This window comes from Capricornis sumatraensis, chromosome 14 (genome assembly GCF_032405125.1).
Source record: "Capricornis sumatraensis isolate serow.1 chromosome 14, serow.2, whole genome shotgun sequence".
In the NCBI taxonomy this organism is placed as follows: domain Eukaryota; kingdom Metazoa; phylum Chordata; class Mammalia; order Artiodactyla; family Bovidae; genus Capricornis; species Capricornis sumatraensis.
This window is the reverse complement of record NC_091082.1, coordinates 78723928-78747718: the sequence shown is the minus strand read 5'-3', so window position 1 is coordinate 78747718 and position 23791 is coordinate 78723928. Positions and strand designations below refer to the sequence as shown.

The window sequence follows — 23791 nt, the reverse complement described above, 5'->3', positions numbered from 1 at the left end:
CTGGGAAAAAAGTAAAGGGAAAATAATAAAGAATTTTTATATATTTACTTGGCCAGTTCTAACTTTTGCCATAAATATCAACAATACTCTTAGCAATTTTCCATATTCAAACATTTAAGAAGACAAAAATAACATAAAAATGTAAAGTGAAACAATCTGATCTATGACAACATCATATTATTTTTCTATATAAAATAATGATGCTTGAAGTTCTACATACCTGAATGTTTTCTCTACTCCAAGTATGTGGTGTTTTATTGGCAAGTAATTTCAGATCTTGAATAGCAAGTCTCTTTACTGCTTTCCTAGGGTCATTCTTCAAATACTGCAATAAAAGCTGAATCTATAAAGGAAATAAGTCATTCCATGAGTGACATCATCACTGAAATTATCATTAGGGATGCACTGTAGTTTCGTGAAACTTTCAGATTTGAGATACGGCTCATTTCAAATTGGGCCTTTCTCCTCTTGTATAAAAATATACCTTCACTTAACTTTCAAGGTTCTAGTGCAAGACCTGGCCTTAAACCCTCAACTCTTCCTTTTTCCACCCACCAACTCCCTGCTCTGCTATGTACTTACTCTCACCTCCACCTCATTTAATTTTTATAAGACTTCCAAGAATCAGCCCTGAGAATAGAACTCAAATCTTCCTCCCCACTGCACCAACTCCATGCTCTGCTCTGTACCCTCACTACCACCTCTTTTTTCACAAGACTCCCAAGAATTAATACTGTGAATACAAAGAGGGAAAAGAACAAGCAAAAGGAAATCAAACTTTCTGTGATCTTTATCAGAGAAAGGGATCTCAATACTATCAAAACTTATGGGTTACTTACTTATTTTTTAGCATATTAATACTTAAAAGGCAAGTTTACTGAAGAAAAAGGAAGTTTAAAGGAAACTGAAACTACCTGCTTAGGCGTATCAACCAGAGATGAAGCTGCAAGCAGAGTGAAAGTGTGCAGAGAGACTATCACCATTCTGGTGGAAGGATAGGCGGTGACCAGCTGCTGCAGGAGCTGACGGGCGCTGGACGCCAAGATGGCGTCATGGTGCATGTGCTGCAGGATGGGGATCAACTTCAGCTTCAAGTCTACTGGCGTGGCTAGACCTGGACATGGAAAGAACGCTTAGAGATTTCTGACCCTCATCCTGGATAATACCTCAGATTCAGAAGGTCTGATTCCATTAGCAAAATGACTATTTAAAAGCAAATAGCACACTCAATGGTTAGTTGCTCAGTCATGTCTGATTCTTTGCAATCCCAAGGACTGTAGCCCACGAGACTCCTCTGTCTATAGGATCTCTCCTGGCAAGAATACTGGAGTGGGTTGCCATTCCCTTTTCCAGGGGATCTTCCAGACCCAGGGATCGAACCCACTGGAGTGGGCCCTCCAGTATTGCCATGCCCTCTGCCAGGGGATCTTCCCAACCTAGCGGCTGAACTCAGGTCTCCTGCACTGCAGGCGGATTCTCTACTGCCTGAGGCATCAGGGAAGCCCACACCCATTCCCACCCTGTGCTCTTCTCCCTTTCTCTCTGTACCTCCTGAGTGTGAAAGTAGCTCAGTGGTGTCCCAACTCTTTGTGACACTATTGAATTCTCCAGGCCAGAATACTGGAGTGGGTAGCCTTTTGCTTCTCCAGGGGAACTTCCCAACCCAGGGATCCAACCCAGGTCTCCAACATTGCAGGTGGATTCTTTACCAGCTGAGCCATAAGGGAAGCCCAAGAATACTGGAGTCGGTAGCCTATCCCTTCTCCAGGAGATATTCCCACCCCAGAAACTGAACTGGGGTCTCTTGCATTGCAGGCGGATTATTTACCAACTAAGCTATCAGGGAAGTCCTATATCTCCTAATTCCGTTAATTTACTTTAATTTTGTGTAGATAGAACTAAAGAAACAAAAACACATTGCAGGTGAATTCTTTACCACCTGAGCCACCAGGAAGCCCAAATAGTACACTAGTATTATGTTTAAATTTATATTATGCTTATATATATTATGTTTATGTAATACTATATTAGAGGTAATCAAGTTCAATAGTTTTTTCTGAAAGTATTTATCTTGATTTGGGGGTGATTATTAAATTACAGGCTGATAGTAGAAAATATCCTTAAAAGGCACAGTAGAAAGCAGTCATATTTGCTGCCTCTTTCTTCCCATAGCATACCAAAACATATACATATTCATGAACATATATACACAAACTATTTCCTTCAACACTAAGATCAGAATGTGAACAGACTATGTATGGAGCAGTTGCAAAGTTCTCTGAACTTTGTGCAGCATTGCCTTTCTTTACAGCATCCACAGCTGGAATTTCATTGAGAACTGATTCCAAAGCATCTTTTCTTGTCAACACTGGAGCTAAATAAACAGAAAGTCTTTGCTTCTACATCATGGCTTAATGGTGATAGTAAACAAAAAACTGTCAATCATAATGTCCTACTTATATGCCAAAAGCTAATTTATCTCTGCTGATGAGTGCTTTTTGCCACAGTGAATAACTCTTAGTGTGAATACATGACATTTCAACATCCAACAGTAGCTTACATCAACCGACTCCCTTACTGTTTGGCCACTCTTCAAATTTAGCCAAAGCAAAGCACCCCCAAGAGATGGGAGAGAGAAGAATGCCAGAGTATTTACTCCCTGGTTTTCTCTGTGCAGGGTCAGATCAGGCCTGTGTTATGGCTGCTTTGATCCTTAAGTTACTGAATGCATTTGCAAGACCATTCTATCTTTGAACTCTTTCTCAATGGCTTTTGCTTTTTCACTCTTCCTGGATTTTGTCCTTCCTCTGGCTGTTCTTTCTCAATCTCTTTGTATTCTTCTATCCACACTTTAATTTCTGATATTCCTTGGGGTTGCTAATAAATTATCTTCTTCTCCTGTGTACTTTCCCTGAGTGAGCTGATATAATCCCATGGGTTCTGCAATCAGCTATTTGCTTTTAAAGACTGCCTCCCCTCTCACTCCCACTCCCTGAATTTCAGATGCATATGTCCCATCACCTTCTGGTTATTACCTTCTGTCCCATTACCTTCTGGTCATCACCAATGGGCTATCTCAGAAGTACTTTATGCTTAACAGGGACAAAGAGAACTTCTGATCTTTACTATGAAACTGCCCATGCAAAACTTTCCCCATTTCAAAACATGACAGCTCCTCAGACCCTGGAGTCTTTCCTGATTCTCTTCTTTCTCTCACATTCACATCCAAATTTATTAACAAATCTTGTTGGTTTCTATCTTCAAAATATAAACCAAATCTGACAGTCTTTCCACCTTTACTGCTGTCACACTGGTTCATTTCTACCACTACCTCCTGACTGGATCATTGCAAAGTTTCCTAAGTATTGTTCCTACTTAAGAGCTTCCCCACGGCAGACTTCCGTCTCATATCCCTCCCTTCTCCTCTGCAAGCCTATTCTCAGGCCAGCAGTCAGAGGATTCTTTGTGTTTGCAGACATCTTTACTGAAGGTTTTGTTGTTGTTTAGCTGCTAAGTCATGTTTAGGGAGACTCAAAATTCTACTTCGTAGAAACACAAGCAGCTGAAAATTTAAGGATATTTATTCCTCAGACTCACCTGCCACTTCTGTATGTTGGGCTTCAATCTTCCTCTACCTTGCCCCCACTTCTGTGCTGTGCTTAGTTGCTCAGTTATGTCTAACTCTTTGTGACTCCATAGAATTTAGCCCGCTAGGCTCCTCTGTCCAAGGAGATTCTCCAGGCAAGAATACTGGAATGGGCCCTCCACCATTGCCATGCCCTCCGCCAAGGGATCTTCCCAACCTAGGGACTGAACCCAGGTCTCCCATACTGCAGGTGGATTCTCTACCATCTGAGCCACCAGGGAAGCCCACCCCCATTTCTACCCCATTGCTTTTTTCCTTTTCTCTCTGTACTTCCTAATTCCTGTTTAATTTTTTTTAATGAATCAACTTATTTTTATTCATTTGGCAGTGCAGGCTCTTTAGTTGAAGCATGTGGGATCTAGTTCCCTGACCAGGGATTGAACCCAGGCCCCTGCACGGGGAGCATAGAGTCTTAGCCACTGGACCATCAGGTTAAGTCCCTTTACTTTAATTTTGTATAGATAAAACTAAAGGAACAAAAATGAATCTTAAATATATACATTAATGGATTCTACATATGCCTGTATCTATATTCATATATACACACCACTCAAGTTACACAGAATCCTTCAGCATCCTAGGAGGCTTACCTGTATAGCTTTCATCAACTCCCTTGCTATCTACCCTGTCTGTGTGGAGAGCCCCAGCAGATGGGAAGTTCAGGTCAGGTCAGTGTATTTATTCCTTGGCTCCTCTGCAGGGTCACATCAAGTCGCATCACCCTGAAGGTCAGTATTCCAAAGTGGCCTTCTGGATGTGACTCCAGGTTCTGATAAGCACTTCCTCCCCTGCAGCTCAGACAGTGCAGGACAACGTCATTCCCTCTAGTTTACTCTGCCCACATCTTTGTAAATGGCTCCTTCATTAAACCCTACTTGAATTACAGTAGTTCAAGTGTGACCTGTTTCCTGCTGAGATGCTGTCTGATACAGCAGGTGTTCAGCAAAAACCTGCTCAATAAATGAGTGATGCTGCTTCTAATGAAAGCTTTCTGCAAGGCAGCCTTTTTCTAGAGGTAGTGGGGAAAGACAAAGGAATAAAGGGAAACCGGAGAAAGCTCAATCACTGTATCTTGGTCTTCAACTAAGTGATCTTACTATGACTCCATTTCCTTTTCCATAAAAGAGTATTACCTATTCAAGTCTGCCAAATTACACAATACAAAGACACACCATTTAGAAAAATACAAAGGAAGTCGTGTTCTCTAGAGTTGTGCAATGCTGTAACCCCAGAGCTTTCTTTTATGACTATTATGAGAGTAAATGGGGTAATACATGGGAAGCACAGTACGGAAGATGAGATTAGAATACGGCTTTGTAGGCTACAGTAAGCAATTTGGATTTGGGTTTAGTAGAAATTGGAAGATACTGGAGGCATATTAGCAGAGTGAAGAGAGTCTCTGAGTTTTCCCCCTGGTCAGAATATTTTCCCCCTAAAAATACGCATTTCTTACTCAAGTATCACCTGATCAGAAGTCTTCCTTGATCAAGAGATATAAAACAGAAACATCACCCCTTCCATCCTGCCATGGACTCTAGGGACTATCCTTCTTACCTCACCTTTCTTCCATAGCACCTGGTGTGTCATAAATTGACTCATCTGTTGCTGGCACTCCTTCCACCACTAGAATGCAGGTTACACGAGAGCAAGGACTCTACTTTGTGCAGTATTGCATCCTAAGCTCCTAGAATAGTTCTGGCATTTAGAAGACACTTAATAAGCATTATTTGGATGAATAAATGAATGAATAGTGACTAGCAAATAGTAAGTATTTAATGAATGTTAGTAGCTATTATTAGTATGAGTACCATTAAGTCACTTCATAACACCAAATGAAGAATACATACCTTGAATCATTTCACTGATTTTGTTACAGATTCCTACAGCAAAATCCCTTGGGAAAGAGAAAACAGTATAATCTTTAAAACCAAAAAAAAAATTAAATTTGCTTCAGTTTTCTAAGGACTTATATAGAACACAGTAAGCACAGGAGAAAGGCAATATTCCAAATCATAACTAATATTCCTAAGGTCAGGTGCTGGGGATGGGGAAAGAAATGCAACCAAAACCAAAACTCCACAAAGCAAGTGGGCTTCTGCCAACACTGTTCCCACATGATCTTCAAGGAAAGATGCTCTGATTTATGAGCACTGTTGCCATTTCATTACTGAACGACACTGTCTGAAATACTTAAGGTCACTATCTCAGTCTACAGTGTTTTAGGACACACTTTCAGTTAAGAAAAGCTTTTGGCACACAAGCTAATCATTAAACAATAAAATATACAACAAATAGTCTGAATTTTAGAAAAACAGAGTAAGTATGAAGCAGTAGAAATGCAGTGGGAAATATGGGTAGAGCCAAATTATTTAAAAGTGGCCATTTTTAGATTAAAGACCTAAATGTAAGACCAGATACCATAAAACTCCTAGAGGAAAACAGGCAGAATGCTCTTTGACATAAACTGCAGTAATATCTTTTTGGAGCTGTCTGCCAGCAAGATGGAAGTAAAAACAAAAATAAACAATAAGACCTATTAAACATAAAAGCTTTTACACAGCAGAGGAGACCATAAGAAACAAAAACAAAAACAACCTACAGAACGGGAGAAAATATACACAATGCAATTGACAACAGATAAACCTTCAAAATACACAAGCAGCTCATACAGATCAATATCGAAAAACAAAAAACTCAATCAAAAAAAAATGGGCAGAACATCTAAATAGACATTTCTCCAAAGAAGAAAGAAGACATACAGATGGCCAAAAGGCACATGAAAAGATGCCCCTCATCACTAATTATTAGAAGTGCAAAGCAAAACTATAATACAATGAGGTATCACCCCACACCAGTCATAACGGCCATTTATCAAAAAATTCTACAAATAATAAATGCTGGAGAGGGTGTGGAGGAGGTTAGTGGGAAGGTAAATTGGTGCAGCTACTCTGGAAACCAGTATGAGGTTCCCTAAAAAACTAAAACCAGAGCTACCATCACTCAGTTCAGTTCAGTCGCTCAGTCGTGTCCCACTCTTTGCAACCCCATGAATTGACCATGTCAGGCCTCCCTGTCCATCACCAACTCCCGGAGTTCACTCAGACTGACGTCCATTGAGTCAGTGATGCCATCCAGCAATCTCATCCTCTGTCGTCTCCTTCTCCTCCTGCCTCCAATCCCTCCCAGTATCAGAGTCTTTTCCAATGAATCAACTCTTCGCATGAGGTGGCCAAAGTACTGGAGTTTCAGCTTCAGCAACATTCCCTCCAAAGAAATCCCAGGGCTGATCTCCTTCAGAATGGACTGGTTGGATCTCCTTGCCATCCAAGGGACTCTCAAGAGTCTTTTCCAACACCACAGTTCAAAAGCACGAATTCTTCAGGGCTCAGCTTTCTTCACAGTCCAACGCTCACATCCATACATGACCACTGGAAAAACCATAGCCCTGACTAGACGGACCTTTGTTGGCAAAGTAATGTCTCTGCTTTTCAATATGCTATCTAGGTTGGTCATCACTTTTCTTCCAAGGAGTAAGCGTCTTTTAATTTCATGGCTGCAGTCACCATCTGCAGTGATTTTGGAGCCCCCCAAAATAAAGTCTGACACTGTTTCCACTGTTTCCCCATCTATTTCCCATGAAGTGATGGGACCAGATGCCATGATCTTTGTTTTCTGAATGTTGAGCTTTAAGCCAACTTTTTTACTCTCTTCTTGCACTTTCATCAAATGGCTTTTTAGTTCCTCTTCACTTTCTGCCATAACGGTGGTGTCATTTGCATATCTGAGGTTATTGATATTTCTCCCGGCAATCTTGATTCCAGCTTGCGCTTCTTCCAGCCCAGCGTTTCTCATGATGTGGTGTCGCAGAGTCAGACACAACTAAAGTGACTGAAGTGAAGTGACTCTGCATATAAGTTAAATAAGTAGGGTGACAATATACTGCCTTGATGTAGTCCTTTTCCTATTTGGAACCAGTTTGTTGTTCCATGTCCAGTTCTAACTGTTGCTTCCTGACCTGCATACAGATTTCTCAAGAGGCAGGTCAGGTGGTCTGGTATTCCCATCTCTTTCAGAATTTTCCACAGTTTATTGTGATCCACACAGTCAAAGGCTTTGGCATAGTCAAGAAAGCAGAAAGAGATGTTTTTCTGGAACTCTCTTGCTTTTTCCATGATTCAGCGGATGTTGGCAATTTGACCTCTGGTTCCTCTGCCTTTTCTAAGATCCTGCAATCCCACCACTGGGCATACACTCGGAGAAAAACATAACTCGAATAGATACATGCACCTCAATGCTGACTGCGGCACTATTTACATGGAAGTAAACTAAATGTCCATCAACAGATGAACGGATGAAGAAGACGTGGTATATATCACAATGGAACATAACTCAGCCACAAAAAGAAGAAATAATGCATTTGCAGCAACATGGATGAATCCAGAGATTATCATACCAAATGAAATAAGCCAGATTAAGAAACACAAATATCTTATGATATCACTAATACATGGAATAAAAAAAAATGATAGAAATGAACTTATTTATAAAACAGAGATAAACCCACAGATATAGAAAACAGATGTGTAGTCACCAAGGGGAAGGGGGGAGGAGGGATAAATTAGAAGTTAGGGATTAACATACGTACACCACGAAATAAATATAAACTAGACAACCAACAGGACCTACTATATAGCACAGGGAACTATATTCAATATTTTATAATAACCTATATGAGAAAAGAATATAAAAAAGATATATATATGTATAATTGAATACTCTGCTGTATACCTAAAAATAACATTGTTAAGTATACTTCAATTAAATAAATAAATAAATAAAATTTTAAAGTAGCCATTTTCAAAATATTGTATATCTGAAAAGTATTTTCTAAGGCGTCGCTTTTGAGTGTGTTGCAACTGAAATAACACTGAATGTTGCAAAAGTTATCAGTAACATGAATGTTTGGGAGAAAACTATATAATATGTAAGGAAAGATGATACAGGTAACATGATCAAACTTTGTTCTTTCAGTCACGATTCATGACACATAGGGCATGAAATACTTTCGCTCTGCAGTTCAATGGATGTCTGTATAAAATATTTTCTGCCATTAAGATATTATTTTAACATTCTCTGACAAAATGAAAAGTACACGTAAATTACACAGCGGCTGTCTGCAGGGTAAGCGCCATGCAATCCTTAGAGTTATGAGATGAACTAGCCATTTTTTCTTGAAACTCCATAACTATTCAGAAATGGCTATTTGCAGGTATCTTCTAAAGAGATAAACAAAATAAGCATGTAACTTTAAGAAAAATAACTGGGTAAACTTTTTGCCAATCCTAGCTTCTAAACAAAAACTAGCACTTCAGAAAACTTCTATCTGTCACCATGAGCTTGACAGCTTAATACTTAAAGCCTTTCCTGATGAGATCAGTCGTGATAACAACAAATATGATCCTTTGATATTTAACAACAAATTTGATATTTTACAAAGGAAAGGGCCAACATTTGGTAGACCTGCATTAACAGAGTGAACCAGTATTTCCCAAAAGACCAATGTCTAAGTTATAAAACCACACATAGGTAAGGGATGCCAACGGATTTCAATGTAATAGTACATGTTCACTGACACGGTTTTACAGTTCACATTGCAACTAACTTTTATGAACCAACAATTTTCTAGTTCCGTTAAGAGACCAAGGAAAAATAAGCATAATTACCTACAAAACCTTTAAAAATACTCCTCTCTTTTTCAACTTCGTATCTGTGTGAGGCTGGCATTTTTTCATATACTTTAACCAAAACATCACATTGTAAAAGAAATGGTGAATACAAAACCAGATGTGACAATCCAGCCTGACATTAAAGAGATTTGTCAAAACGTAAAAAACAATGTCCCTCTTCCCACAAAATTGATTTTTGTTTTGGAAAAATATTTTCATAAAGATATTTTTGTGTCAACACATTAGGAATTTGTTATTCTTTAAATGAATTAATAATGTATTTTAAGTTTAGGCATTTTCATCTCTAATACAGTAAATACCAATCGATGTAATCTATATAAACATAAAAAGCTCTTTGAGGACGTTAATAATGCTGAAGAGTGTAAAGAGATTCTGATACCAAATAGTTTGAAAATTACTGCTCTGATATCAGCCTTATATTCAATAAGAAAAAGTAAGCTGTAAATGTCTTTTGGGTACAAGGCAAGAGGTATATTAGGTATCTACAGATGACCTGTTCACCTTTCAGAGCGCTCTTATATTTGTTATTCCTTCTGCTTGGAATATCCTTCCTCCAGATGGCTGCCTCTTCTTCAGGACCGTTTCAGCTCAAATGCCACCTCTTCGGGGAGGCTATCCCCAATCAGTCTACCTAAGGAGCTTGCTTAGGTCATCATCATAATGATAAAACTACTTTATTTTTCTGTAACATTAGTGAGCAGCTGAAACTACTGTGGGTTTACATAGCAACAGAGCATTCATCTTTTCCACTCCTGTATTCTTGCTGCTTGGAATAGAGTCTGGACATGATGGATATTCACTAAGTATTTCTTAACTAACTAAATAACTTTTTTAACAAATGCAAAATTTAAAAATCTGTTATGGGCCTCTAGGGTCAATAAACTGCAAGTTTGAAGCCTGGAGTTTTCTCTTCTTTTTGGTCTAATAATATTTTTAAAAACTCTTAATGGCAGCATTAAAAATACGTTAAGAATACATAGTCTCAAAAAAAAAAAAGAATACATAGTCTCATTCACTGAGACTACAGAATAATCTGATTCTCCAGCTTCTTCCCACCCCAAATTCAGATCTGACAACACTGGTCATATTTCCTACACCATCACTGTCAGCTGGTACCCAGGAGCAGTTACCCTTTCAGATGGTGTGCACATTCCAGTCCACCAGTGACCACTAGAGGTCACCACTCTGCTTGACAATGCCTCCCAGGTTCCTGAAGTCATTTGGGTTTGCAATTCATCCTCTGGGACTAGCTCTTAACAATTAAAACCTTTTTGGGGGCACAGCGGTCAAGAATCCGCCTGCCAATACAGGAGATTCAAAAGAAACAGGTTCAATTCCTGGGTCAGGAAAATCCCCTGGAGAAGGAATTGGCAACCTGCTCCAGTATTCTTGCCTGCAAAATTTCACGGACATAGGAGCCTGGCAGGCTATAGTCCATGGGGTCACAAAGAGCTGGCCACAACTGAGCACGCACACCCTTAGAACAAGTTACCTGTGGTTATGGTAGCAGACAGGTAGAAATAGGATTAAACCAATTTTAAAAGCCTTTGTTTGGTCAACTACGCTAAGATCCAAAACTAATAAAGATACTAAGATAAAAATCCATCTGTACTGGTTGAGATATCTGATCTCAAACCAGGTCATCATTTCTGAGGGAAGTGCACGCACTGTTCAGTTGTGTCTGACTCTTTGTGACCCCATGGATTGCAGCCCACCAGGCTCCTCTGTCCATGGAACTTCCCATGGTAAATGCTAATCTGGAAAAGGTGTATTTTCTTGATTTTCACACTCTAATACTTCAGACTTAACTATTGCACTAATTTGGTATGTTTAAACATCACAAATCACAAGTATACCATATTGAAGCCTGGTATGTTAAAAACTGCTTCTATGTTTAAACTGTTAAATGTTTACTGGTCATCAATTCTATAAATGAAGAATCATGTTGTTCCTATGTTACTTAGTCTTTATCTTTTCCAAGATAGATCAGGAATTCCACAGCTGATAAAATAAGCTTCTGATAATAAGACATGAGAAAAACTGAGCCAAAAATGATTTTCATAAGCAAATTCTAATACTGAATCACAAATTTATCATCTACATTTAGAAAACTATTTTTAGAGCTACTCCAAGTACACACTTAATTGGACAGATTTAAAGTACTCACACCTTGACAGTGGTGATCAGATGATAAATATTCACCAGCTATAAATCTTAACCAATAAAAGTAATTTTTAAAAAGTTCTTGCAATACCCATGACTCTCAATAAGAAAAAAATGCCAATTTTCAAAAGCACAAATAGGGATCGTCTTTACTTAGATATTTCTCTTCCTCATTTACTGTCTCACCTACTACTTTCAATCAGTAAATAAAAGAACACACAGTTTATGTTCTCTAATCTCCTTTTCCAATGAATAATCCTGGAATACTGAAGGTTTGATAGGAGCAGCTGAAGAGATGAATAAGCATATAATTAAACTATAAAGAAAGATCATTGGTGATTAACTATTTCAAGTCTTATCCAAATTTAGCAGAGGCTCTTAATATAAATGCTATTTTTACATTAAAAAATTCATTAGTCACCTGATTATAAATCAAAACTTGCTCCTAGCAGGATATACAGAAATTTGTGAAAAAGAAAATAAAAATAAGATAATATCTTCACTTAGAGACAATATTTTGATACATATCCTAGTCTCTTTTCTATTCCATAAATACTTGCTTTTCAAATAAACCGTAATATCACATAACCTATTATGTAACCTGTTTTCAAATATATTTCTAAAATACATTAGTTATAAAAGCTGATATAGTATTTCAATGTATGATCCTATTTATCTTATTGGCACACTGGTTGGAATTGGTTACTAATTTTTTTTGTTATTATAATCTTATAACTAGCATCCTTGCAAGTAAGTATCAGTACACACTGCTGATTCCTTAGGATAAATTCTTATAAGTGGATTTTCTAGGTCCAAGGGATGTACAAAATACATATTACCAAAATGCCCTCCAGAAAGCAGTGTTACTTTCACATCATCAGTCAGTAAAAGAAATAGTATTAATTTTTAGAGAGGATAATCAGTAAGTCAAACACATTAATAAAACTATGGCCAATATTTCATCAAAAAATAATAAATATATGTAGAGAAAAATACTATTTTATAAGATAATAGAGTATGATACCCCAAAGAAGTTAAAATTGGTTTCAATTCCAGTTATTATCTCTGTCAAACTGTCCAGAGTTGAGAAGATAGCAAGAAAAGAATAATTTAGTATTAGGACAGTACAGGTTTGGGGAAGACACCTCAGTGGACAAAGCTTCTGCTTCCCCAATGAAGCTTTCCCCAACTATTCTAATCCCAGGCTGATCCTGTCCTTCTGGGAGCTTTAATTTCATTTACAGTTAATGCCAATATCTGTACTTAACTCTTCTGTTTTATGGATTTAAGTCCTGTTTTCCCAACATGATAGACACACCCTTGGAAAATATATCTTGAAGTTTACATTTTTCTATATCCCTTAGTGTTTACATATATCAATGAGCTATTCTTTCAAAACCTCTTCTTAGGAAGCCAAACTATAAAAGGCCTAGGCTTACTTTGACTGTGCAGAGAAGTTAGCAGCAGCAAAAACAGCAGCTTCAACTTCTACATTATCATGTGAATCCAGACTCTGACGAATACTATGATGAGCATTCTTCCTCTCGGGAATTATTGATGCCAGACTTCCCAACATCCTACACAAACAGAGAAACCCCAAAAGAATGGAAATACAGTAAGTTCAAGGTCAGAAAAGGAAGAAACAGGCAAAGCTTACCAAAAATAAAGTTTGTAGGTCACTCTATAAATCTCAGGTTAATGACATATCAATTTTAAAAATCAGCGACTCAAGTTTTGTAAACATTTTTCCATACTTCAACATGTAAGAAAAATTAACATGGTTAATTTAACACAGCAAAAATTTTTTTTTAAAAAATCACCTTGAAGTACATGCCAAGTACCAAAGAGAGCCCAGGAAAACAAACTTTTGAATTACTAAAGCATCAAAATGCCAATTTTCCAATGTTGTATAAAGAAGTCCATGTTAGCAAAGCATTAAGAATCCAATATTTTTGCTATTAAGCAGACCCACAAAGTAAAAATGTAAGACTTCCCAGTCTTTTTTCCACATCAGTAATTACTTGTATCATGATTTTCAAATCTCTCAACATCAAGAGAAGTAGAGGATGTCCCCTGGAGCTCATATCAGAATAGAGGCAGGTATAGTTTAGGAAAGTGATCAAAAATCCAAAGTTTACACATACTAATTTCATAGATGACAGACCTAAAAAGAGGATATGGTTCAAGCTGGTTTTAAGGCTTACAAAATGAAATTCTACCAAAATTTTTTTAATGCCAAGAAAGAAAAGGAAATGTTGAAGAAACTAAGGTGGTTGTACCTGGCATTCTCCAAGGAGTCAAGATATAAATTATCATATATAAAAATGAGCACATAATCTAGGATGAATATAGAAAATGGACACGAAACAGGAAGAACAAGGTCAGAAAGGTAAAAGTTCAAAATAAGCATGAGGCTTCCCTGGTGGCTCAGAGGTTAAAGCATCTGCCTGCAATGCGGAAGACCCAGGTTTGATCCCTGGGTCAGGAAGAGCCCCTGGAAAAGGAAATGGCAACCCACTCCAGTATTCTTGCCTGGGAAATCCTCATGGATGGAGAAGCTTGGTAGGCTACAATTCACGGGGTCACAAAGAGTTGGACTTGACTGAGCAACTTCATTTTCTTTCTTTCTTTCAAACCATACTTACATTTGAGTTAACAGATCAGAACATCTACCTACAAAACGAGTGTCTCAAACATAAGTTACCAAAACTGTATCACAGATGGTTAGCTCTAAAGCATTTACAGATTGGGATGGTTACCATATTTTCTCATTGACTCTTACTAGGAAAAACAAAAATGAATTCCTAATATTCAGAGTAACAGAAGTAAATGTACGGCCTTTTGGGAGTATAGAAATACAGCTCAAACAATCTTGTGGTGACTCAGCGGCGTAACAGAACATACCGGAGTGTGATGGCTCTTGCAACAGGGTCATTACTATGAATCACAGAGAAAATTCTCTTTACAAACTCATCCACATTTAGGATCTTCTCCAAATGCTTCTCACTTTGTTGGGTAACTTTAAGAACACACAGCCTCAGGAAATTGTTTCTAGGAAGAACCACAGATAAAATGAATTAGACCACTTTAGGAAAGTAATATTTAATTAGGAATCAAAGCAACACAAATGATACTAATAAATTTTAGCAACAGGCCAATGTTTTTCAATCTTAACATTCTGTTTTACCACAGAAACAGTCAAAAGTCTGTACAGTCATCCTATGATACCCACAGTGTGGAGGGGAACTAATTCCAGGACTAGCCCCGCACCAAACCCAAATCCTTGGAGACTGAACTCGCTTCTGCAAAATGGCACAGTGCCTGTGCATCCTCTCACATAGTTTAAATCATCTCTAGATTACTTATAATACCTAACACAATGTAAATGCTATGTAAACTAGTATAAGTACAATGTAACTAGTGGCCAGTGGGTGGCAAGTTCAAGTTTTGCTTTTTGGAACTTTCTGGAATTATCTTCCCAAATATTTTTGACCTGTGGTTGGTAGAACCCATGGATGTAGAACCCTGAGATGAGTACTAAGCATGAGCAGCTAGCAGAGCCTGCAGTCCTGCAGGAAGGCACCCAAACAGCTGTAACGTAGAGAGAAGCCTGGGAGCCAAACTCAACATCCTCAATCCAACTAGAACCAAGAAGATGGTCTTCCTCCTCTCAAGCTAATTCTACAGCTTCTTTTCTGCAAGTCTGATTAGGTTTGTGTGTAAGCACACAAGTATATGGAGAATGGTGGAAAGAAGTGGGAGAGGGAATGGCGTAGAGACAGAACAGGTATATATTCAGGCTCTGCTTACATGTTTCAGGCACTTCACAGTGGCCCATAATCTCATGTAACATGTAATCTCATGTTATAAAAATAAATTGTTAAATCAGAAACTTCTCAAAATGAACTACACAAAGCCACAGATATTTCCAAAGTACACAATTATATATCAAGGTTGTCTTTAATTTTGAATTATCCTGTCCCCCAAAGAAATAAGTACTCTCTGCCTTATACCCTTTACTTTGGCTTAAAATACCATTAAATTTCACACCAAAATTTGTTGTGAATTTCCACGTGCATCCACTAAAACGGTAAAAAAACAAAAACAAAAAAGCATCATGTCGAAGTCCGAAAAGGCAAAAAGAATACAGACTACAATATAAAACAAAGAAATATGAACAAAGTGCTTTAGGACACCAAGGGCTTAAAAAGACTTACCCAACTCTGAAAACATCAGCTAACTTTAGGAATGCAGAATTGATGAGAATAGGGAATGGATACTTCTGAAAGAGCCTGGGAAATCGGACAACTGCTTCACACTGTTCACCAAGTTTGCCAGATCTTAGACCTATGGGAACCATTAAAAGGGAAGAACAGATTAGAAATTTTTGACTATAGTAAGGCAAAAACAGCAAATACCAACACAGTATTACAGACTAAAATTATTTACACTGTAAAATTACAATCATTCTTAACAATTAGATAAAGTACAACAGTAACTCGTTATGTTTTCAAAAATAAAAATGACACATGAAATAGTAATTTTGGAAAGCGCCACCTTAAGATATAATGAAAGAGAAACTTTCTTTTAAGGTTGAATTGATAGAATATTTGGGGCCACAAGTAAATCTCAACAAATATGAAAGCACTGAAATCATATTATATATGTTCTCCATTACAACATAATGGAATTAAATTAAAAATCAGTAAGAGAAAAATATTAAAAATTTTTCAAATATACTGGAAATTAAGCAACATAGTTATTTAAAAAACCCAATAAAATGAACCACTGAAAGAATTAAAAGTGTAAAAGAAGAAATCAGAAGAGAAATTTAAAAGAGGAAAAAAAGAAACTCAATCCTTAATTTGCACCATATACAAAAATTAATTCAAAATGAACCACAGACCTAAGAGTAAAAGCTAAAATTATGAAGCATATAGAAAAAAGGAAGAAATCTTTGTATGCTTGTATTATGCAAATAATTCTTAGATAAAACACAAAAAGTGGGCTTTTTAAAGATTAAAGAATAAGTTTAAACTGCATAAAAATGTAAAACTTACGCTCTTCAAAATATACTTTTCTGAATAAAAAAACAAGCCACATATTAGAAGAGATATTTATGGAACACATATCTGATAAAGGACTTCATTCATAGCTCTTATATCTCTAGAAAACTCAGTTTTTTAAATGGGCAAGATGTGAAGAGAAATTTCACCACAAAGGAAATATGGATGGCAAATATAAGCACATGAACAGATGCTCATCATTATTAGTCATCCAGGAACTATAAATTAAAAACAACAGTAAGATACCACTACACATCCACTAGAATGGCAAAAAATTCCCATTCCATCAACTGGTCAATGAATAAACAAACTGTGATATCTCCATACAATAGTCTCCTACTCAGCGTTCAAGAAACTAAGATCATGGCATTTGGTCCCATAACTTCATGGCAAATAGATGGGGACAAAAATGGAAACAGTAACAGACTTTGTTTTCTTGGGCTCCAAAATCTCTGCGGACAGTGACTGCAGCCATGAAATTAAAAGATGTTTACTCCTTGGAAGAAAAGCTATGACAAACCTAGACAGCATATTAAAAAGCAGAGACATCACTTTGCTAACAAAGGTCCATCTAGTCAAAGCTATGGTTTTTCTAGCAGTCGTGTATAGATGTGAGAGTTGGAGCATAAAGAAGGCTGATTACCGAAGAAATGACGATTTCGAATTATGGTGCTAGAGAGGACTCTTGAGAGTTCCTTGGATAGCAAGATCAAACCAGTCCATCCTAAAGGAAATCAACCCTGAATATTCACTGGAAGGACTGATGCTGAAGCTGAAGCTCTAATACTTTGGTCACCTGATGCGAAGAGCTGACTCACTGGAAAAGACCCTGATGCTGGGAAAGATTGAGGGCAGGAGGAGAAGGAGGCAACAGAGGATGAAAAGGTTGGATGGCATCACTGACTCAACGGACATAAGTCTGAGAAAGCTCCAGGAGACAGTGAAGCTCAGGGAAGCCTGGGGTGCTACAGTCCACGGGGTCAGGAAGAGTCAGACACAACTTAGTGACAGAACAGCAGCAGCAAAAAAAAAAAAGGAACCCATTACTGATGCACAACATGGGTGGATCTCAAAATCATCATGCTAAATCAAAGAAGTCAGACCCAAAAGACTACTCTATGACTATATATTACATGACATTCTGGAAAAGGCAAAGCTATGAAGACAGAAAGTGGAAAGTGGTTGCCAAAAGCTAAAGAAAGACTGACCACAAAGGGGCACGAGGAAGTTCTAGGGGTGAAATATTCCAGCCAGTGGTTTCATGACTATATACATTTGGTGAACTTTATTACACACAAATTATGCCTCAATGAATGATTTCTTTTTTTTTTTTTTTGGCTGCGCTGCTTATGGGATCTTAATTCCCAGATCAGAGATTGAGCCCAGGCCCTCAACAGTGAAACCATGGAGCCCTAAATGCTAGACCACCAGGGAATTCCCTCAATGAATTTGATTTTTCAAAAATCCAACAAACAGTTCATGTTCAATCCTTTAAAAAATCCATTAAGAATGAATATCTTGATATGAAATTAATAGTATCACCTTCAAATAATTTTTATTATTTTGCCACTTATAAAATGCTGATTATATCTGCACAAGAATAAGTGCCCATGAATAGTTCTGTTCAGTAAAGTTTGTTCATTGTTTAAAAATGACAAAGGAAATATCTGGGGTTGAAACAAGGAATGTCGCTCGCCATTCAGTCCTACGAGGAATGAGTCACTGACCTACAGTACACCCTGAAAGGAATTCAGCTTAAAAAACTAAATGAGGCACTCTGTGTTTTAAGGAAAACAGGCCAAACATGCACTTAGGCAGTTATATTTCAGAGGAAAAAAGTTTATGAACCCGGAGTCCTGCATTTTCCCACACTTAGAAAAGCACTGAAGTCATTAACTGAGATGTGTGTTCCTTGAAACTGTCAGTAACCTACCGAGATGTCCGCCGGCTTGCATATACTCTTTAGTCAAAATTGCATGATATACTGACCTCTCCCCCTATGTCTTCAGAGTGATTTCTCAGAGCTTTCTGGAAAGCTGTCTCCAGGGCCATAGTCCTCAGTGAGACACTGACTGAAACTGAACTCACCGCTCGTACGCTATGCGGTTGATTCCCAGTGGACTGAGGGCTCTTTCCTGGGTGCCTCTTTGTCTCAATGTGGAAGACTTACAAAGTAAATGTGCACATGCAATTTCTACAACTTACTAATGAATTCAGTTCTGTAGGCACACTCAGGTTAGTTATCTGGTACTGGGAACATATTTCCTCATAGGAAAAAAAACAGCACCATCAGTACTTAACAGTACTCTGTAATCTAATGGCTGCTTATAACAAAAGTTCTTAAGGGAAAATTAATCCAAATTTCTAACTGAGATATTCAGAACATATCCCTTCTTTGTCTGCTCCCCTCTCCCTATACACCTCACTCACCAACTTCCATACAAACAAGAACTGCCACGAGGAGCTCTTGGAGTCTTCTTCCCATTAAATACACTAAGCGCCAATAGAGACCTTCTAGGTGACTAGCAATGGCTCCTGAAGCCTTGAAAAGGTGGTCAAGGGACACAAAGCCAGAGCAGTGAAGGGAAAGAAAGGCTTCAAGACAGAGGTGAAGGCAGAGAAAGGAGAGATGTGTGCTTGTGTACATGTGGCGGGGGAACGGACTGCTGGGGGAACCCAGGGCCACTGGGTTTGCTTCCTTCTCTCTCTCTCCCTGGTTGAGTGATGCACATGACAGCAAAGTTCTGTTTGTAATAAATTAACCTTGGTTGGGATGAAAATGGGAAAGAAGGAAGTAGCCTAGGCACAAGGAGTCTCTTCAACAGAAGACAATCCACTTTACCTTCCCTTTAAAACAGAATCTCAGACCAATTTATTTAAACTGATTCAAAATGTGCCAAAGATAATTTTGCATCTGCCAGAGAAATATTCTTATTTCTCTAGTGTGGTCAATTTTTATTTAAGATAGACATTTATTCCTGTAACAGAGCCTTGGGTACATGAGCTAAAGAACAGTAAATGTCTTGCTTATTTTCTGATATGAGAGTCTTATTATGAGAGAGGAAATGAGAAGGTAGGGTGCAAAAGAGAGAAATGCATTCAGTTCAGTTCAGTTCAGTTCAGTTGCTCAGTCGTGTCCAACTCTTTGCTTAGCCACACAAAAAAATGAATCTGTGGATTTCAATAAGAACCAAAGAAGGGTCTTGAATTTTTGGATCAGTTCTCACAGCTGGCCAAGGGATCACTGGCTTTAAGAAATAGTTCATTATAATGCTTGTTTTTAATGTGACTTTGAGTTAACAGTCTGACCTTCACCTCAATTCTATTATACATGATCTTAGAGGTCCACGGGCTTCCCAGATGGCTCAGTGGGAAAGAATTCACCTGTAATGCAGGAGATGGGTTCGATCCCTTGGTCGAGAAGATCTCCTGAAGTAGGAAATGGTAACCCACTCCACTATTCTTGCTTGGAAAATTCCATGGACAGAGGAGGGTCACCAAAAGTCAGACACGACTGAGCGCACACGTGCCAATGCCAAGAGGTCCACCTCTCAACACTAAGTTTGGTCTGGTAGTACAGATTCTTAAAGAGAAAGAATTTGACTCAGTGTGGATCACATGTCCATTTCTGAATCACTTATGGCACGGAATTAAGTCACTTGGTACAATATTGGCTGCAGCGATCTCCCTCTTTGGAAGGGGATATGAGGATACTTGCAAGGCCTCACATTTATTTATCGTGCCAACTACATCTGTGCCAATACGGACAGTGTAAAAGGAACCTGTGCTCTTCTTCAGTCTGAGAATTCAGATGTTTGCCAACATAGGTGACATGATAGCATCTAAGGGAAAAATAAGGGAGACAAGATAATTGTCCTGATTGACGGCATCCTTCTATTTCATTATCAATTTCTTCATCGAACATACCGTCAGGTTTTCCATGCAGCATTAAGCTCACCAGTACCTTGGCCAGCAACTCCAACCCCTGCATGTCCTCCTTTCTCATCGCCCAGGCACAGGAGAGGCAAACTGCTCTCTTCTCCATTGCTCTTTGATCTCATCCCTCCCAAGACCAACCTCACAGAAAGCAGGCAGGCTGAGTGGTGTCTTCTACAGTAGCTTCTCCTTTCCACCCAGGGTGGAGATCTTGCGTACCTTTTCCTAAATCATCGGGACACTTCCCATCAGCTGACTTAAAAATCTTTAGACTGACAGTGTTTAGTGAAAAAGTTACACTAACTGAATAAATTATGTGAAGTATGTCCTTTGTAATGCCTGTACTATAGAAATGATGTGCTGTATTACTAAATGTCCAATATACGTAAGTTGTACTTGATTTAACACTTAACTCTGTTTGCTTTGTCTTCATAGCTCAGGCAGTATGGTTATCAGCTTAAAACTTTAAAAAGGGGAAGGCAAAAAGACCTCTACATAGGAGCGAAAGTCATCCTCAAAAATGTAAACCAATCCATGTCAGTCCTCTACTTAAAAACTTCTCAATGTCTTCTCATAAAATCCAAACTTCTTGTCCTAACAAGGCCATATTTAATCTAGCCCTGTCTGATTCCTTAGGTGAGCTTTTTTTTTCATAAGTAAGAAGTAGATTTATTCAAAGAGAAACACACTCCATAGATACAGTGTGGGCCACGACAGAGGGCCAGTGCTGTGGTCTTGAAATGTGGCCATGGTTAGTTTTTCTGGGCCGGATAATTTCATAGGCTAATGAGTGGGAGGATTAGTCCAACTATTGGAGGGGAGGGGAGATTTCCAGGAATTAGGCCACTGCCCACTTTTTGGTCTTTTTTTAAAAAAACTTATTTATTTTTAATTGAAAGATAATTGCTTTACAATACTGGTTTGATTTCTGCCATACATTAACATGAATTAGCCATAGTCTATGTCCCCTCCTTGAACCTCCCTCCCTCAGGTGAGGTTCTTAAAGCTGTTTTGTTCACTAATACAGCTCCAAGTTTAAGTGCCTAACACAATGCAGGTGATTAGTAAATATTTATTAAATGAATTAATGACTATTATATGAATGATTATTTTCCTGTGTTACTAACTACATCCTAAACAGACATTCAATCAGCTTTAAAAGAACATCCATTTATTCCTAGAGAGATCAGAAATAAATACCTTACTTCCATGCTTGCTCAAAATGCTCAGAACAAAGTACAACAGTCATAACCATATAACAGGTTATAAAATGGCAATATTTCCCAAGTGGGTTTCTTGACACTCGTGCTACAGATACTTTTTTATTATGAACTTCAACTATCACATCTGTATATCTAACTGCCTACCCAACATCTCCATTTGAATGTCTAAGCAATAGCTCAAATTCAATAGTCCCACAGTGATCTGATTTTCATCCACTCGGTAAATGACCATATATACTTCCAATAGCTCTGACCAAAAAAAACCCAAGAAACCTCTGAGTTTCTCCTGACCTCTTATTCTCACATCCTCAACTAATTCATTAGCCAATCTTGTTGGCCCTACCTTCAAAATATATACATAATCTCAGCACTTCACACAGCTTCACTGTAACCTGGCCCAAGCCACTCTTCTCTTCTCCCTGGATTATTACAATCACCTCCTCTCTACAGCAGTAGCCCCACTGCTATCTGTGTGGCACCATGTATTCAAGCAACCCCAGACCAACTTCCACCTGTAAAATAACTGGGTTGGTCAAAAAGTTACTTTGCGTTCTTCTGTAAGATGTTATGGAATAGAATAATATCTTACATCACCCAAGGTGCTGCTGGGAGGATTAAACATGATCTAGGACTGACACCTGGTTTATAGGTAAACACTCAATAACCATCTATACACTTCTTACAGGTCTAAAATATTCCTATATCAACTTTTGGGAAGGAAAAATTGTGTTACATTTTTTTCTTACTACAACTGCAAGTTTTTAGGAATCAAATAATTCTAGAGCTCTCATTTCTTCAGAGTCCCATCTCAATTCTGTTCTACAGTACTGCTCTACTGTCATTATGGGCTGAGTCCACCCAGACCACAGTGGTAGAAAATCTCTTTAGAGATTTAGTAGAAATATTAGACATGTAGACCTGCAACTCTTACTGGGGAATAAGGAAGGAATTAACAGAATGGGGAGGAAAAGGTTATGCAGTGTTTAAAAAACACATCTGATATTATGATTTAAAAAGCCCTACAGTTTTTCTTAAGAGAAAGCAAAGCTCAACATCGTTTTCTTGGATGATGGACTTGCACTACTATGACTCAACCAAAGGAATATCTCATTGGAGTGTTATGAAATTTTCATGTTGATCAAAAGAAGTTAAAAGTTTGCTTGTTTGTTTTTAAGTCTGAGAAACTCTTATCTGGACCAACTGCACTTTAAATGTCTACAAGGTAAAAAAAAATTGAAGTCCCAGAAAAGTTAACATAGTGTCCAAGTCAGAGGGCTGGGAAGTGGCTCCGAGTGGACTTAAAAATCCTTCTAACTGCTAGTCCAGTTCTTAACATATTACCCACTGGCTACAGTTAATTAACTGTATACCAAGGGATGTTTCCCCCATTCAACAAAAATAACAAGTACACTGAAACAATAGAGTCACTGTAATACTTTGAGTTCTCTACTAGGAAATACCTGCCCTTGCCTTCCAAATCCCTCTCTAAAAGATAAGGCAAATCTCTTCTGCATTTAATAAGGACTTTTTTGCATACTATTACATCACTTAATATTTACAACCATTTTGCCAGCTCAATGGTATTTTACTCATTTTGCAGAGAAAAAAAACAAGACTAGGTTTGGTTAAATGACATGTCCATGATCATAAAACTAGCGAAACTAGAATTCAACTCAAGTCTATCCAAAGCTTCTACTACTACACCAAGCCTGTCCCGTCCCTTCACTGCCATAAGGAAATTGAACTCATTTGCAGAGAATGTGTGTGAAAGTCGCTCAGTCGTATCCGACTCTTTGCAACCCCAAGGACTATACACACTCCAGGGTATTCTTCAGGCCAGAATAGTGGAACGGGTAGCTTCCCAACCCAGGGATCCAACCCAAGTCCCCCGCATTGCAGGCAGATTCTTTATCAGCTGAGCCACAAAGGAAGCCCACTTAAATAATAACTAAGACTTTATTTTACCGGTTTTTAAGATGACTCTCAGTTTCAGAGATGTTAATATGTGAA

At 38.2% G+C, this 23791-nt stretch overlaps 1 protein-coding gene across 4 annotated transcripts in view; it reads right to left on the bottom strand.

Annotated features, from left to right (window-relative positions):
- INTS7 (integrator complex subunit 7) overlaps nt 1–23791 on the bottom strand; it is a 79309-nt gene that overhangs the window by 54501 nt on the left and 1017 nt on the right. For 3 of the 4 annotated variants that reach the window (XM_068985693.1, XM_068985695.1, XM_068985694.1), the window contains exons 2-7: nt 15774–15903; nt 14461–14607; nt 12996–13133; nt 5494–5540; nt 915–1114; nt 221–343 (exon numbers count right to left, since the gene is read on the bottom strand). In XM_068985693.1, the coding sequence (XP_068841794.1) occupies nt 221–343; nt 915–1114; nt 5494–5540; nt 12996–13133; nt 14461–14607; nt 15774–15903 (785 nt within the window). The remainder of the gene's footprint in view (nt 1–220; nt 344–914; nt 1115–5493; nt 5541–12995; nt 13134–14460; nt 14608–15773; nt 15904–23791) is intronic. The other variant, XM_068985696.1, reaches the window with a different exon arrangement.